Genomic DNA, 17,633 nt, shown 5'->3' with positions numbered 1-17,633 from the left:
CAAATGTACTCTACAAACATAGAATGTTAATAATAAGGGAAATTGGGCGTCTTCGCAGTCTTTCTGTAAATCTGAAACTGCTCTAAAAATCAGCGATTTAAAAAAAGAATGGATTTCAAGCAGAGAGGCTGAAACTAAGTATGTGGCACAACATTTTAATGTCCCTCAGAGTATTCACCCCTGAAAGAGGCACAAACCAAATAGACAAAATGCTTGGGTCCACTCACCTCAGCCTCTGTCATCAGCCATTCCAGTAAAGGCACAAAGGGCACATGAGTGAGGGTCATGGTGCTAAGGACGAAGGTTATGCACGGGCCATCAGCATGTACTTGAATTCACCAAAGCTGATTCAGCTATCACCACTGCTAAATGTCTAATCTGCCCATGATGGGGGCCAATGAGTCCTTGACATGGCACTATGTCTCAAGGAGGCCAAGTGGTCATTTGCTGTCAAGTTGTCAAGTGGACTACATCAGAGCTTTTTCACGTTCCCAGTCCTGCTTCCTTTCCGTCTCTTCCACAACTGCTCGCCCCAGTGGCGCTCCTTACATGCTGACCTCCATCCCAGTGTTTGCTTCCCAGGGAACACAACCTGGGACAATGTCTGTTTAGTGTCAGGATCTGTGCCAGGTGACTTAATGTTTGTCACCTCTGTTATTCTTCTCAACACACTGACATGTTCTCAGTGGTGGCTACCTTTAAGAGTCGGGGCGGGGAGCCTCAGAGGTTCATTAACTTTCCCAGGATTCTGTCACTTTTAGGTCCAACCGGCTCCAAAGACTGTGTCTAGAAAGTCTACCGTTCTAGCTACAGCCACTGTAGTGACTGTAGTGACTGAACAAGACGCTAAGAATCGTTTCCTACCATAGACCAGACATTGTGCTGGGAACTTGTACCTACGCATCATTCAATTTTCACAGCAACCCACATAAAGCACAGAGTGTTAGCCCCACTTTTACACATCTGTAAAAGTGAGGCTAAGACTTTCTCAAGGTAAGAAACAACATTGGTTCTGGAACTCAGGCCTGTATGGTTCCAAAGGCAGTGCATTTTTCTTCTCTGTCAGGTTGCTTACTCTAAGATGGGGAGTCATCCACGGAAAGCACAAGATATTGGAGCCCTTCAGACATGCATTTACCTACAAACAGCTCAAATGATGCAATATTCGTTGAAATATCTACCATAAAGATGGGTATCTTTTTTCTCACAGCCTTAGAAATTTTTTCAAAGGGTCTGTCCCCAGCCTCCTAAACCCTGTGGTTACCTATAATAAGGGTGCTTATATAAGTTTCCATCTGAAGCACGACACTTGAGAGAGTCATGGGACATTAGCAACAAACCAGGGTAGCCATGGGAAAACAGAGAGGAATGCTCACCCCACCACTGAAAAAGCATATTATGCTGCTTAGGTGATGCTCTTAGTTCATACTTAGCTGGTGCCTCCAACCAACCACATTATAGGTTCAGTGTGAGACAGAGTGCTTCAGAATGATTCTCTGAAAGGCTCTAGCTTTAGTGCATTAAGTTTTCCCTAGCAAATTCAACTGTTATCCTGGCCTCTTAATCACACGGCCACTCAGTTCCGTTCTGATATAAACACTGTGCATTTCCGATTTGTGGAATTGTTTTCCTTTAATTAAATGAAGGGGAGAGGTGTAGTTATTTTCAACTCTCTGTAATTACTACCCTTAGAAACGAATAATGTATTGTAAGGAGTACTTATTCTATTTATTGTACCGTCTATTGATATGTGTTGGACTTGTTCTATTTTGGAGGCACTGCCATGGTAACTGGGCTCCTGACAAAGGCCTGTGTCAGAACAGAACTTGAACATGCAGAACTTCACATAAGTGATGAAATAACCTCAGCAGGCTCAGAACTAACAATTTGGAGGATTGTGCTTTGCTCCTGGCTATATTTGTCCATAAAGTTGGGAAGTCCTGAAAGACAGCCCAGATTTACTGGACAGCGAACTGGTCCTGAGCAAAATGGTGGAAGAAAGTCTATTTTCACAGTCTCTTAGCTTCCCTGTCAGTATCTGTTTTGACCTCTGGGTCGAGCCCCCAGTGTTAGGAAAGTACTAGCTGGTGTCGAGCCTTCAGAGAGTCAGGGTGGTTTTAGAGGATTGGCCTTGAGTCTACAGGTCTGAGATGCACTAACTAGTTGAGGGGCTTCCCCATACTGGAATTCTGTTTCCCACCTATGCACTTGGATGCTCTTGAAGGCCTGAGAGTTCCACCCTCATGTTCCTCTTGACGCTGACGTGAAGGGGAGACAGGGAAGAGTCCTGATCAATTCACCCTTCTCTGTAGACATAGCAGATTGCAATGTTCCTGTAGGTAGTGGGCGCCTAAACTACGCTCACTTTTTATAGTCCAGCTCTACACCAGAGGACACCAGAAGGAAGCCACTAGAACAAAATTCCTCTCCATGAAAGATTTTCCTTTGGATTTCACTTAGACACAAAAGTCTCATCATATGTACCCCATTTCTCACATCTAGGGAATAACTGATAAACCCAAACAGTGACCAGGTCTGCTCTGCCTTCTTCATCTCTCCCTGAACCCCCCACCACCTTCTCAGAATCTCTCGGCCTATCTGCCCAGGCTTGGTTTAGCACCTAGGCAGGGCCCAAGAGTGGAAAGGATCTCATGTGCCCATGAGTAGCTGTGGACCCCTCCATGGGACTTGTCCCAGGATTCAGAGCCAGTGTGAGACTTCCTTTTCTACTAAAATTTTAGCCATTGCTCATGGCTCCATGAGCCAAATTGTTCAGGTTTGAATTCCATCTAGAAGCAAGATAGTTGCAACCTCTCAGGAGTTGGTTCAGAAGGACTAAAAATGGACAGCCTGACAAGGCTCTCTATGGTAAGCCATGGGCCCCAGAGGGGAGGCCGATGGAAATGGTATCATCTGTGCAAATTTCCTGACTCCAGGAGAAACAAACTGGGGCACAGGCAGGCAGAGAAGGGAAGGCATTTCCCTATTTATTAGAGAAACAACCTCTTGCTTGGCTGAAATAAAATTTGTAAGATTATCTAGAAACCACAGCTTCTCATCTTATCCATCATTTCCTCAGCCAATATCTGAGAGGTCATTGCAAACTTAGCATGGAAGGGCAGGCTTTAGTGCCACCTCCTGTTCTTTCAATCAATGCTCCTGCAACAAAGCACTCTGTGTCTCACCTCCTGATCCTTGGTGCCCGCTCCCCCTCCTGGCCCCCGAAAGCATTCCAATCCTTGGTGTTCCCATTGGCCCTCACTTATCCCCAAGCCTTAGCCAGAAGGCTTGACCTTTTCTGAGGTTTGCAAAGTTGAGGGGCCCCTGGGTCAGAAATAACAGATGCAGGGTCTGAATTTAGAGCAGACCCAGCTTTCCTCAACTCTCTCACCCTTTCAGTTTTCTTTGATTGATAATGGAAATCTCTCTTCTCTCTCTGATCCTACTCTGTGTCTCTTTCCCCAGATATCCCTCTCCCATAAACAACAGAAACAATTGCCTTTCCACTCAACAGCCTTCTCTCTTGGGATCCTGAGTATTTCCAGTCAGGGGAGTCAGCTATCATGCTAGCTCATGCTTTCCTCCCTCATTTAATCAATTCTTACTCCAGTTTGTCAAATATTTACCTTGTCAAGGACACATTTGTGGTAGGGGAGGGTGGAGAAGACCTGGAGATCATGGAGGCACTGGGACAGCAGATGGGGAAATCTGTTTTGGTTTGTCGTTTTAGGTGAAAAAGCAAACTAAGATGTCCAGTGACTGTAATCTTGATTTTTCTAGAGGGCAGAGTTCACAATTCAGAAAGAAAAAAAAAAAGACAAAGAAAAAAAAAAAAAGAACGGAGTGCTTGAATGTCCACATCTGGGGCGAATATGTGTAAAGGCAAGCGATAGCGTGAGGAAGTAGGAGACTGGCCAAAATCCTACTAAGCCACAGGAGGAAGACCAAGGTGGGGCTCTGTATTTTTAGGGGTGACGGAACACTTCCGGCCTGTGAAGGCTTGAGATGTTAATTATAGGACCTGAGGATGTCAGCAGAGATCTTTTAAAAGAATAACTTAAGTGCCTAAAATCCCCCCAAGAATACAGAGCCCGTTTTAGAAATGGCCATCAAAGACAACAAAAGCGAAATGCGCAAATGCCTTCTACGCAGGGTGGTGCTGGGCAACCAGCTCACTTTCCAGCCTCCCCCCTCCCCCCACGCCGTTGCTAGGAGACGGAAGGGCTATACTTCCATCATCTCCATACTTGCTGGGAGATTGAGTAATTGGTCTCTGGATGTGCGTGTGCTGCTTCCCAAAATATCTCTTTAAAAAGATGTGAGAGGGATGCACAGCCAGTAGGTAGGATGATGTACGGCGGACTCTGTCCCAAGAGGGCAGTGGGTTCCAAGAGCTAAGGCTGAAACTGGTGGGGAGAGGAAGCCCCCCATGGGGGATAGAAATGGGGAGCTGTTTACAGCTTTCCCGGATTCTTCTCATCCTCAGCCATTTTACTTGGGACTGATCTCCTGGGTGGAGTCTGGACATTGATGGGGACAACTAAAATTTAGGGAGTAGTGTTGTTTGTTTTTTTGTTCTTTTTATTGAGATTTAGTAAGACTGGAGGAAATATTTTAAATTTATTTTGTAGATACTTAAACTGTAAATACAGACCCTTTATTGTGCAACCATAGGTGTCGAACCCTGTTTTGGGGGGAAGGGAGTGAAGAAAGAAAGAGTCCTGCTGTGGACACACACCCATGCACACATGCACCCATGCACACAGGTCGCAGTGATGAAGATGGTGATGCAAATGCTTCAGCTGCAGCCAAAGAAATAGGATATTAAGGCCCATAGCTGTAGGGTGTTCGGAAGTTAGGAACCTGAGGATGAGACTCAGCACTGCCCCTAATGGCTACATGACTCTTCGTGACCCTTCTGTGCCTTAGTGTCCTCATCTGTAACCTGACAGAGATAAGCTGGTATATCCCCAAAATATGCTCCAAATCTCCAACTTTACTGAGTCAGCATCTCGTCTCCCCTTCTCCCCATAGCCACGGGATGATGTCCTATCATTTCTCTGTGGAGGTCTTCAATTCTCCCCTCTAATGAATGGGGAAAGTCTGACGCATTTTGCGTTTTGTCAAACGTCTGTTCAACCGCCTATTGCTGGAAGTCTTGAATGGTAGATATATAGGTGAAGTAGCTGACTTTTAAATTTATTATTTTTCCTTTGGGTTATGCTTTCATACAATACTTCGCATGTTCAACAATTGAATTTTTACTGGCATCACTTTTTATTTTTTGAACCAAGGGAGGAGAGTAGAAGGAGGCCAGGGGGTTTAGGATATACTGTTGCCATATCCTGATCTAAGACTCTGGGAAACCTTCCTTAAAGTCACTGCCCAGATGATTGGGTGTTCTAAAATCCTATGAAGAATTAGGAAACTCGCCCTCTAGTTCTGACTCTGTCCCAACTCTCGAGACCATGACCAGACCCTTATCTGCAAAACGGGGGGCGGGGGAGGGAAAGCCTGTGCTCCAGCCTCACAGGAATGTTAGGAAGCAAAATGCCATAATATATGTAAATGTACTTTGGAATGTAGAAAGAGTGCACAGAATGTTCTGCATTCTTTTCACTGCGTGCCTAAGAAATGTATTCATTTATTCAGCAAGCATTTTCTGAGATGCTGCTGCCACCAGGCCCTCGTTAGGTATTCATTCACATGGCACGTACACATGGTCAAAGTCATCCATCGTCCACCCTGTCCCACAGTTCCAGGGAGAGTGACTCCCAATTACTACAGATAACTGAATTCTCAACAGCCCGTGCCCCCTGAATACTAGACATTCTCTTAGGCTGAACCTTTGCGCAGTGTGAAAAATGCTCTCAAATCACTCCCACGAGTGTCTGTCTTATTTTGTTCTCGAACACTCCCAGTGACACAAACCTCAGACACTTCACTTCCTGTGTTAATGAATGCCAGTGTCTAATCATTGTGCAAGCAGATGTTCCTTAGGAAAAACAAATAAAATTAAGGCTATCTTTAGGTTAGCAAACACCCCCACCCTTGGTTGAGCAGGCAAATAAGCAATGCCTTTCACCCTTTTTTCTCTCTCATTAGAGATGGCGAATCTCACTGTCCCTTGGAATATCCAGAATCCCTTACTCTCCTTGTTCTTTTTTTTTTTTTTTTTTTAAGAGAGACAGCATGAGCAGGGGAGAGGGGCAGAAGGAGGGAGACAGAGAGAATCTTCAGCAGCCTCCATGCTCAGTGCAGAGCCTGACACAGGGCTTGATTCCACGACTGTGAGATCACGACCTGAGCTGAAATCAAGAGCTGGATGCTCAATTGACTGAGCCACCCAGGCGCCCCTCACTCTCCTTGTTCTTAACAGCATCCAGGGAAATTTTAGATGGCCCTCGCATATAAGGGCTGTGGATCTCTATGAGTTGTCTTGACACCACTGATAAATTATTTTATCAGAGGAGAAGAAGAGACACATCTCACTTTTAATCTCTCTGATCCCTTAAAAAGTTACTTTCTTCTTGTGTCAAGAAGAGTTGAAGCCTGAAGAACAGGTAGGGGAAAGTGAGCTGATACGAAGAAAGAGTAACCAGGGAATTGTGGACTGGGCATAAGTCTTACCAGGCAGAGCTGGGTTCGTTGCCCTTTCTCCTGGGTATTTGGCAAGCATTCTAGAGTTTTCTGTAGGGGGATGGATGTGGGAGGAAGAGCACAAGGGAGTCATAAAAGGATGCCAAGTAATAATGAATAAGGGTTATTCTGTGCACTCCCAGGAGATCTGAGCCCATGGGAGGCAGATGTTGGTTCAGCACCAGGAAGTGCTTGCTAAGGAAGCTTTGTAAAATGCAAATGGACTTTGGTGGGGGGATTGGCAAAGGGGGGGCAGGAGGATGTGTTCAAATAAATTCCCTCTCACTAGGGCTGGACCCCCTGGCAAAGATGTCCAAAGGATTGCCCTCTGCAACCCCTCCAACCCTTTGAATCCATGATGCTATAAGAGATCTGGGACAACCATTCTGATCCATATTTATCCCTCTGTCCTAAAGCCGGAAAGGCCATGATTTGTCTCCAAAAAGTTCTCTCTCCAAACTAAAAAAAGTATTACATAACTTTGCAAATGCTTTTTGAAAGTCTACTATAGAAAAGTCCTGTGGTCAGGCTGAATTGAACAAAAATGCTCATCATCCTAAAGCTGCCACAGAATTATTCTAGTTCACTCTAGTTGTAGGAAATGGCCAATGACAACAACAACAAAGATAAATAGAAATTACAATATTTTCATGAATGGCTAGATAGTGCATATAGTAGAACTATTAGAATATTATGATTTGGGAGAGGAATCATGGAGACAAAATCAGTAGCTGATATGTGTGTTCCCAATTCAGTTGCCCATTATTCTCTGGGATTGAACACAGCAGTCTGGTATGACTGAATTTAGACTCTTGAAGGTGATCTTGACCTTGGGGTTGTGAAAGCTTTAAGCTGTATGATTAAGGAAGTGTTGGTCCCTCCCCTGCAGTGATCTGGGGCCAGTGTATGATACCAATATGGCAAAACTTCAGCTCCATCATACCCTGCCAGCTCAGCTCTCTTGGTCACCGGCTGGGTCCAAGCCTTGTGGTTACTCTGCAATTATAGCAAGCTGGTAGTAGGATGATCCTCATCAGAATCTATGGTTGGAGAGCCATCAGCTGTTCTTCTGGCATAATGGGGAGCTGGAGTCTCAGTCTTTTTGCTTATCAGGACTGTTTGATTGATTGCCTTAAGCACTGGGCCATAATTTGTTTCCATGGAGCTTTGCAGGAAACTTGTTTTCTGAAAGAACATATAACTCACTATTCAACTTCTTGGATACTGATGATCTGCTTCAAATCTATCTAGTGCTCCATCCAGCATCCTTGAACTAAAGTTCTAGACACTTCTCTGTCTGGCCCATTCTCTGCTGAGTTAAAGCCTAGGTCTGTCACCAGGTGTTTTTTGTTTGGATGGTTAAAATTTGGGGGCTGAACATTGTCATCCCCTACAATATTTCTCAACCCAGCTGCACATTAGAAGCACCTAGAGAATTTGGGGGAAAATGCCTACTTCTTGACCCCAAATCGGACTAATAGAAACTAATTTTTTCAGGGTGAGGCTTTGGTTTCTACATTTTTCAAAGTTATCCAAGTGATTCTGGCCCACAACAAAAGCTGAGTGTTCTAATATTCATCTGGCCAGAACAATAAGACTATGTGAGGAGAACTCTCATCTCAAATTAAGAAAGAAAACTTTGAGATTTCCAAGGAAGATGGAAGACGGAACAGGTGCACAAAGCCTCCCATCTTGTTCTGCACATGTGCATATGCTTGATAAACTATAACAGCATGGGAAAAAAAGAAAAAAAAATCACCCCAAGTCAAACTAAACTGAAAACTAAATTAAAGTCTTGGAGGCAAAGCCTTCTGATCCGTCTTGAGAGTAGGTAGTCACAGTACCTGGTGGATAGGGCATCAGGGAAGCATTGGGGGATGGCTCTGGTGTGTCTGATGCACCTGTCCTAGATGCAGAGCCCTCTGCTCTGGCACCACCACCACTGGGTTGTAACAAGCAGTAAATTTGGATATTTCCTGGATATCAATGAGTCTTGAGATGCCTGGGTTACCCTAGGAAAGGGGGCATACCCTTCTTTGTTGAATAATTGTTGAGATTGATTTTTCCTTTGTGGGATGTGAACTTGAGTCAAATATAACTTGATTTAAAGGAAAAGATGAAAGTAGCATTTCCTACACTTTGGTTGGAATCTACAGATCCCCGTATCTATCATAAGATAAAAGGTTGTGATTCTCCATAAGGATGTGTTTACACTGTCTGTGTGGCAATTAACTTTAAAGTCTGTGTATAGATGTCATGTGTGTGTGCAGGTTAAGTCCAGCCTCTATAATAGAAGTGATTAGATATTGTGACATATCTAATATGTCTATCTAGTATATGACGTATAGATATCCTATGGATGACATATGGATGCAGTGCCTATGTGAGAAATGACTTGAGTAGTGAATTGGGATTTAAAATATTGTTATATAAGCAAGAGGGTTTGTTAATTGGCACACGGGACATTAGAGGGTTTTGTATTTATAGGAAATGACTGGTTCTGAAGATTGAGAATTTATTACAGGCATTGTACAAGTGCCATCCTTCCTGCATGAAAGAGGCAAAAGAATCTGGCAAGGCCAGCTTTCTCGTGCCAGGAAGGCAGCTTACAGTGACCAGAGTTCCCTGGGTCTTGTGTTGTCTTCCCTGTCACCTGATCTAGACATGGGCCAGGCTGGTCCTGGCATTAGTATATCATTGCATCTGCCTTTCAGCATGATTTCCATGCAAGGACAGGGAGGGTAAGTTTCCTGGCCTACATAGCAGGCTTGTAGTCTTGATACTATATCATTGCTTGTTTGGATGAGTTGGGTTTGAACCCTACATTCATTGTAAAACACCACCTGTTGATGGCACAGTGGGTAGGGTCATTAGCTCTTATACAGCCCTCATCATGGGAGACCACCACAGAACCTGATGTTAGGGAAGTGGCTAAATATGCAGGGAACTAATTGCCAAAGAGGTTCTAACATCACCCCAAGCCTCAGAACCCCATTGTGTGGTGGCTCCCTCCACCTGCAGGCTCACCCTTCTCCAGTCTGATGAGTGGTTGAGAGTGAGGATTAGGATCGCTAGGAAAGCACTCCAGAGACCTTGCTGGGGGTTCTCACTTGACTCTGGGCTTTGGCTTAGTGACAAAATACTCACCTTGTGCCTAGTGACCAAAGACTTCACCCTCCAGGTTTAACTTCTTAGAAACTCTCTAGTCTCCTTGAACCTTGAATCTTGGCATTAGCTCCCACTGATAACCTCATTCCTGCAAGGCTGCCTTCTTGGCATCAGAAGGAAATGCTGAGTTGCTTTCTATTAGACCCTAAACACCAAGTCAAGTGGCCAGCCCAAGTCCCACCTGTAGGGCTTCCCCATGCCTCCAGGTGCCTGCATTTCTGACAGTTACCTGCAGCAGGAGCCCCTGAGCATGAAATGACTATCTCCATGGCAAATAGTAAGCACTATATTTACCAATTTATTTTGGTCAAACTTCCTGGCAAGTTGCTTAATTTTTAGTGCCTCAGTTTCTCACCTGTAAACTGGGGTAATAACAGTACCTGCCTCCCAGGGTTGATTTAAGTGTTGGATAAAACACTGTAGTTGAATGGTGGTATCCAAAAAGATATGCCCACTGTGTAATCCCCGGAACCTTGGCCATGACCTTGTAAAGGAGAAGATGTAAGGCTCTTGAGAGAAGGAACTTATCCTGATTATGCAGGTGGGCCTTAAATGCATCTTTAAGGGTGAACTGCAGGATTGTGTTTGAAGAAGCAGCAGACAAGGGCACTGGAAACCTTGACCTTGGGTTTGGAATTTAAACTGATACCATTGTAATGGTCTCAACAGTAAGACTATCAGAATATGTTCTGGTGGAAGTGTGGATCGTTAATAGTCCAAATTGGCTTCTGGCTGGCCAAGTGCCTGTAGTTTAACCTTCCTCCTTCAGTTCAGTTTCCTGGAGTGGGATATACTCTCTATCCCACAGGGACACATGATCCTATTTGGATTTTTGGACAAGCTGTTTCCCTCCTTACACAGCTTTGAATTCCCCAAGTCTCTGCTGAGCGTGAAGCTGGTCATATTTTTTTTTCACTCAAGGAAAACTATCTGCACCAGTAAGAGGGGCTTTCATGAGGTTCCCGAGGAGTTGGATTTGGGGACGATCCACTGCCAAACTTTAGGTTTCTGAAGCCTCCACTAGGAATGTTACCCAGATGTCTCCTTTCTTCTCAGAGGAGATGGAGGGGAAGAGGTCAGACACTGGAAAATACTGAGCAGTAGAAGTGGAGGCAGGCTACCTGCCGGCCAGGCAGAGAGAGGCTGCGAGACCCCTGACAAATACCCCCTATATTGTTCTCCTTCACCTTTTCCATTTAGGAATTACTGGTTAACCATGAAGGCAAGAGAGTGTGACATTTTGGCTACTGCTCCTGGGTCACTGTGATCCTCAATGATGCCCCAACCCAGGGATGCCATGGCACACAACTTGTGTCTTGGCAGGTTGCTTAGGTCTGACCTGCTAGAAATCACAGTGATTCAATCTCCTTACTCCGTGCTGGGTAACATGGTAGCCACGAGCCACATGTGGCTCTTTACATGTGGACCAATTGAAACTAGGTCAAATTTAACGTTCAGTCCTTTAGTCACACTGGCCACATTTGAAGTGCCAATTAGGCACATCAGACAGTGCAGATAGAACATTTATGTCATTGTGGAAAATTTTGGTGGACGGTGATGTTGTAGTTATCCAGGACAGAAGGTGAAAGTGCCAGGTTATATAGGGGTCAGCCAGGGAACTTGTTCCTAAGGCCACACACCCTTCTTGCTTTCAATGAATGAATACTGCAGGCAGCTGCAGTGACCACATCTAAAATACAGACAGAAAAAAGACAGACAGACAGAAAAAAAGAGCACACGTGCCTTGTGAAAATTCTATACATTTTTAAAGTAATCATCATGTAACTTTTAGTGTCTCTTTTGGAGGATGTTATTTATTGTAAGACATCATTTTTATTAAATACACTGTAGTACAAGAGACTTTCCGTGTCAGGTTGAGAGAAGCTGGTCACATGATTTACAAACAAAACTTTTTTTTTTTTTTTAAACACTGATATTCTGGTGTCACTTTGAAATCAGCCAAGATGCAGTGGGTCTCATTAAAGCAACGGACCTCAAAACAGATTGCAAAACAAGAACCAGTAAGTGTCAGCACAGAGACGTCACATTAAAAGGAAAATAAAGCAAAGAAAAAGAGAGTTTCAAATACCAGGTCACAATTTAAGGGGCAATATATCTTCAGAGAGATATTGAAATGTGTGTGTGTGTATGGCCTGGATATATACAAACATCTCCCCATGTACAGAAGCAAATGCAGACAGTGTCCACATCTCTAGGCAGATTTGTAAGTGATAGGTAATGATCAAGGGATTCAGGGAGCAATATTTCACCTAATTTGGTCATTTGTCAAGGGATTACATATTTAAAATCCACATTTAATTCAAAGACCTTGTATTTAAAACATTTCCAGTTGTTTTATACATTATTAAAGCAATAGTAAGATATACAAGCTGCAAGAGGTAGGCCTTTATACATTTCATTTCATTTCATTTTCTCCAATTTTTTTTCCAGTCCACACATGTGGCTATTAGCAGCTTTTATTATGCTTGCTCCATATGTTGAATGTTCAGCCAACCTTCACTCAGGATCATTTTCATGAATGCACAGACCAAAGGAAAACAAACAAACAAACAAACACAGACCTGGCCTAGAATGCATAGACTAAAAAAAATGACATCCCCATGTGTTCCCATTTCGTCTCCTGAGACGTATGTTAAGATGGCAAAAGAGTTGCTTGTTTGCTGTTGTGAAGTTCACAGTGTTTTGCCTGCGACACACACACACACACACACACACAGGCACACACACACATACATATATATATATATATATATATACACATACATATATACATATATATATATAATTTTTTGCTTTGCTTTGTGTTTGTGACGAATGGAGTCAAAATATATAAATAAGTAGATAAATAAATACATACATACATACATAAATACATAAATAAATAAATAAAGGTAAAAGGAAAGGAGGGACAATACAAAACTAAGGATATTCAAGAACCTTTGACTTGATCAGCAGTGATTCACTCCAGCCTTGACAACAAGAAAATACCCTTTCGTGTGCTGTTATATTTAACTACAAATCCCTCCCACCCCTTAATTCTTTAGAATACCATTTGCTTTCACAACCTCGGAGTCTCTGCATTCCACAATTATGCACTGTGAAGGAAGTGCTTTAACTTCCTTTTAGCCATCTGAGGAGTTGGGTCAGGGGCCGTTCCCCTCGTGAGATTTTCTGTAATGGGCCAAACCAAACTCAACATTGGAAATAAAAATCCTCAACTAGTAGAAGAGAGAGAGAGAGAGGACAAGAACAAGAGAATTGAGGGTGTGTGTGTATGGAGTCATTTATTTAATCAGACATACAATTTAATACTATTGGCATTATAGAAGATCTAATTTGCAAAAAAAGAAAGGTTCAAAAGAAAAGTCTGTTCCTGACCAGGGGATCCCTTTGTCGTGGCTCTTTGCAAAGGACAGCATTTTGTAAGGTTGTTGCTTCCATTCCCACTCAGATATGGGAATTCCTAAGAGTCACTCGTCTTGCTACGGGGTCTTAGACTTCTCACCACTGGCCTTTGAGACACCGGGCTCCCAACATTCCGGCTCTCTTTTGGAACGCTTGTACTCTGAACACGAGTGTACAGGGGTCACAGTGGGACAAGGTGAGCATTATACAAATGTACAAAAGGATGAAAAAAAAAAAATCAGTTTCCTTTCCCGGATCTTTACATAAGGAGATCTATTTCAGTCTGCGTTTTCCTTTGCAAGGAGCCAGAGAAAGGACTCAGTGTAGTGGGATGGCTTTGATTCAGTTGTTTGGGGAAGCACATTAGCTTAAATATGTCTTCCACCCATGCAGTACTGCAGAGTTGAAAAGTGCGATGGAGTCCTACCCACATGGAGAATGGAAGCATTAACCGCAATAGGACATTACAAAGTTTTGGTTATTTAGCAGACTTTAAGCAAATTATTCATACTGCACCCTACTCATAATTATCTCTATTACTGTGTGCCTATACATTTATACATAAACACACAAACACACTATGTATGTGTGTTTGTATATGTATAAATCAAGTATTTATATAACACACATATAAATACATGAAAATACCACAGGTAGCGCTGATGGGGACGCATATGTATAATATGAATTCTGATATAATCTTTTCTAGCATAGTTCAAAGTGTTTTCTAAATAAGCCTGATTACAATGTTGGTTCAGTGTACGAGGATGTAGCCGAAGCTATAAGCATGATTATATATCACGATATTTCAGCTGCTTGTCATCTCACGTTTTCCATTTTGCTTTTCCAACTTCATGTCCTGCTTCACGAATTGATCGGTGCACTTGCTTTCTTGGATTGTTTGTATCCTGGAGTCTCCAGTGGACAGAACCACGGACTTCAGAGTTAGAACACTCAGATTACGTCCCATTGGTGCCAGAAGCTAACCTGGAGGTTTCTAGTACGCCACTTAACTTCTCCGAGTCCCAATTCCCGCGCTCATAAAAAATGGGGATAATTGGCTACCAGATGTGAAAAGTGTCTGGAAAACTATTGAACAATTTGCAAATGGAAACGATTGTCAGACTGAGTTTGGGCTAGAGAATTAGGTTTGCCCCTACTACTGTTGGGATTTCTCACAAATTTGATAGCAGGCCATATTCTGTGATCATTACACAGGACGAGGATGTTCCTTTTCTCAAAATTAAAAGAGCATGAGAAGAGGGGATGGTGGAAGAACGGTGATGAATGAGTTAAGCTATTCGGTGGTTCATTCGATCTGGTATTCTTTCAATGAGAGATGTCTCTGAAATCAGTACATACTCTTGAGACAACAGAGAAAAAAATAAGAATAATGATCAGCAATATAAATAACTATAAAACTTTGCACTTGCATAGAACCTTTCATTTCAAGACCTTGAGGGACTTGTCAGAAGGTAAGAATTTTTTTTTTTTTTTTTTTTTTTTTTGCTTTTTACTTTCGGAGGAAAACACAACATCGGAATGGAATAGAATGCTGCCATCTTCTCATTTGCCTTGAACAAATCCTTGCTTTAAAACTGCACAGCCCTTCTTGAATTTGATCCCTTAGCATATTTGTCTCCTTTGCTCTCTGTTAAAATAAAACAAATAACTTGCAGCTTCTCCCCCACCCCACCCCGTGCCCCTCCCTGCCCCACGCAGCTGGCCAGTCACGCAGAATGACAAGCGTGTGCAGGTTTTCAGGTCATCACTGATGGAATCTGGAGAGGTTTTGTACAAATCTGCCCCTTCTTTACTGCTTCCCAGAGTGCCACAGTGTTTTAACAGTACCATGGGTCCTTAATAGGATATATACGTGCAGGTATATATCATGGAGATATGGCTTTCGTTATATTATTATGTGTATTCTGGAGGGTATTTTTTTTTCACCGACAAAGAGAACAATCAACTCAACTCCCGTGTCTCATAGGCCAGCGCAGAACTTGAAGGGACTGTAGGGTTCATCTCGTCCAACCCCCTTCACTTGACCGGAGATGCTACTGCAATTCTTTTTGTTCTCTGTTAATCGACACTTTTGATTTTTTGAAAACTGGCTTTCGAAGCCTGTCGTGGAAAACAAGGTGCTCCAGGATTTAAGGGCGCAAGCAAAATCTAAACAGAGCAATTGCACCTTCAGAAACAAATATGAAATAAAATGTCCTAAGATGAATTAGAATCACTCACTTTCAATCTGGCTTGTGTTATAAAGATGTCAAGTTAGCAAAAATTCCCCTCACAGAGGGTAGCAAGTTTTCTTGAGGAACAGAAATAGTTTTCTTCCTTGGTAAAACTGATCATCCAAACAACTGTAAATTTCTATTTAAATTTACAACCTTTTTTTGCAAACGCCATGACTATACCCAAAAGCACAACTCCGAAGCTCGGTCTGGGCACAGCTTCCCAATGGCATGCTGTGCCTGAATTTTTACTTCTTTTAATGGAATGAAAAAAAAAAAAAAAAAAACAAACCCAAACAGCATACTGACAATGGAGTACTCTTGGAATGAAACCACTCTCCCAACCAGAACCCAGAGCAAGGTCTTGGCCTGTGCACACTGAACATCAATGCATGTGATGCCCCCAGGGTGAGGTTTCTTTTCCCTTAGGAACTGAGTGTTCCCTTCCCACAGTCCCACAGTTGGTTCGACGTGGCTTCGGGGTCCGTATTCGTTAAAACCCATCACCACCATACAACCCAGAGACATTTATACTTAGCTAATGAACTCCATTAGCTTCCCCTAAGTATATAAGTTATACCTTTTATGGATCTGCTCTACATATCAGGGGCACGACGTCTGGAGCGGTAGTTTCTGCACACAAGGTATTAATCGACGAAGACCATGCACAATTTTGCTTGCACAGTTGAAAGGACGGGTGGGGTGGAGGGTAGGAGTCGGAGGAAGTGCTATCTGAAAAGTTCAATATAATGCCTCCGAACTTATAGCTTGTCCTATCTTTTCCAAGTCTTTGGCTTTCCCACCTGACCCTGAAATGATCTCTGGACAAGAATGCACCCATTTTCAGCTAAACTTGACAAAGGTTCAGTGGACAACACTTGGAAAAACAAACCAGTGCTATCACCGTGACCTGCAAAGACAAGACTGTCGGAGCGTGTGATGCGCCATCTTGCGTCCCATGGAAGCCATCTTTTCTCTCAACTACACCCTAGTGTTTCTGGTGATGGGAAAAGAATAGTCCATGGCACAGAGTTCAACAGTCTTTTTACTCCTCAGAAAGCTCCTCAGGGGAAGGTGCCGAATACATTCCTCCCAGCTAACAGTGGCTGGGTTTTTCCTAAGTAGGGACTGACGCCAGCTGATCCAAATGGTTGTCTTTGTTCCTCCCATACTGTGGTTTATAATAAATCTTCTTTCTCTCTGGTTTTAATCTCCCATAGATAAAGGCTTCCCAGATTAAACACAAGTTTTCCTGTTTCATACACAGGCTTAAGCCATCCAAAAACAATAAGAACAGTAATAATAATAAATAAATAGAAGTGAATCCATAGAAACTCTCGATGTCTGTACAGCAGAAGTGACAAAGTTTAAGTCAAATATTTGTTTTCCCTTTTTTTCATCCACATCAAAGGCAGGAATACAACAAGGCATTGTTAGTTGTGGTGGGCAAACTGGAGTGTCAGCTGATATAACAAATTAGGTTTGTTAAGGCCTTTGTCTATGCAGAGTTAATAGTAATGCAGAAGCCAGATTGATTCAAAACAAAGAGTAAGGACTGTAAAGCAAGGAAGACAAAAAAAAAAAAAAAAAAAAAAAAAAAAAACCAAAAAACCCAAAAAACAAAAAAAGGGAGAGACAAAAGAAAAAGGAAAAAAGAAAAGAAAAACTAGGGAAGAAACCAAGGGAGATGGAAAGAGAGAAAGAGATAATGCCAAAAAGAAGTCCATACTGTGTCTGCAGATGGAGAAGTGCACATGGCTTCCCTCTGAAAGCCTCTCGGTGTCTTTGTTGTTAACACTGTCGGAGTGCAGAACAGCAGATTGATGGCATCCAGCGGCAGTTAAAAGACGTTCATCCTCTCGGCCCATCTGAGGAGGTGCTTTGGGAAGGATCGGTCTGGGGGAAAGGGCCCTAGCCCAGAATATCCAGGTAGACCGGAGATGCCTTGGCCAAGTTCTGAAGGAGGGTGTGGATGCCCTTGATGTTCTTCCTCATGTGGGGCTCTCGCTGCCAGCACCCCAGCATCAACTCATACACCTCCTGGGGGCATGTTCTAGGTCGCTGCAAGACTCGGCCCTGAGTGATGCATTCTATCACCTGGACGGGACAGAGACCGAAGACAGAATCAGACAAGAGGAAAAACAGTGCAATGAAACAGATGTC

The 17,633-nt window shown here is 43.1% G+C and overlaps 1 protein-coding gene across 2 annotated transcripts in view; it reads right to left on the bottom strand.

Annotated features, from left to right (window-relative positions):
- Positions 1-13,086: 13,086 nt before the first annotated feature.
- The window catches only part of NTRK2 (neurotrophic receptor tyrosine kinase 2), a 338,612-nt gene continuing 334,065 nt past the window's right edge, over positions 13,087-17,633 (bottom strand). For both annotated transcript variants that reach the window (XM_045468971.1, XM_045468970.1), the window contains one exon: positions 13,087-17,567. In XM_045468971.1, the coding sequence (XP_045324927.1) occupies positions 17,382-17,567 (186 nt within the window). In that variant the 3' untranslated portion in view covers positions 13,087-17,381. The remainder of the gene's footprint in view (positions 17,568-17,633) is intronic.

Source organism: Leopardus geoffroyi, chromosome D4 (genome assembly GCF_018350155.1).
Source record: "Leopardus geoffroyi isolate Oge1 chromosome D4, O.geoffroyi_Oge1_pat1.0, whole genome shotgun sequence".
NCBI classification, from domain to species: Eukaryota; Metazoa; Chordata; class Mammalia; order Carnivora; family Felidae; genus Leopardus; species Leopardus geoffroyi.
Note: the sequence above shows the minus strand (reverse complement) of the source record. Positions and strands in the feature narration are given on the sequence as shown.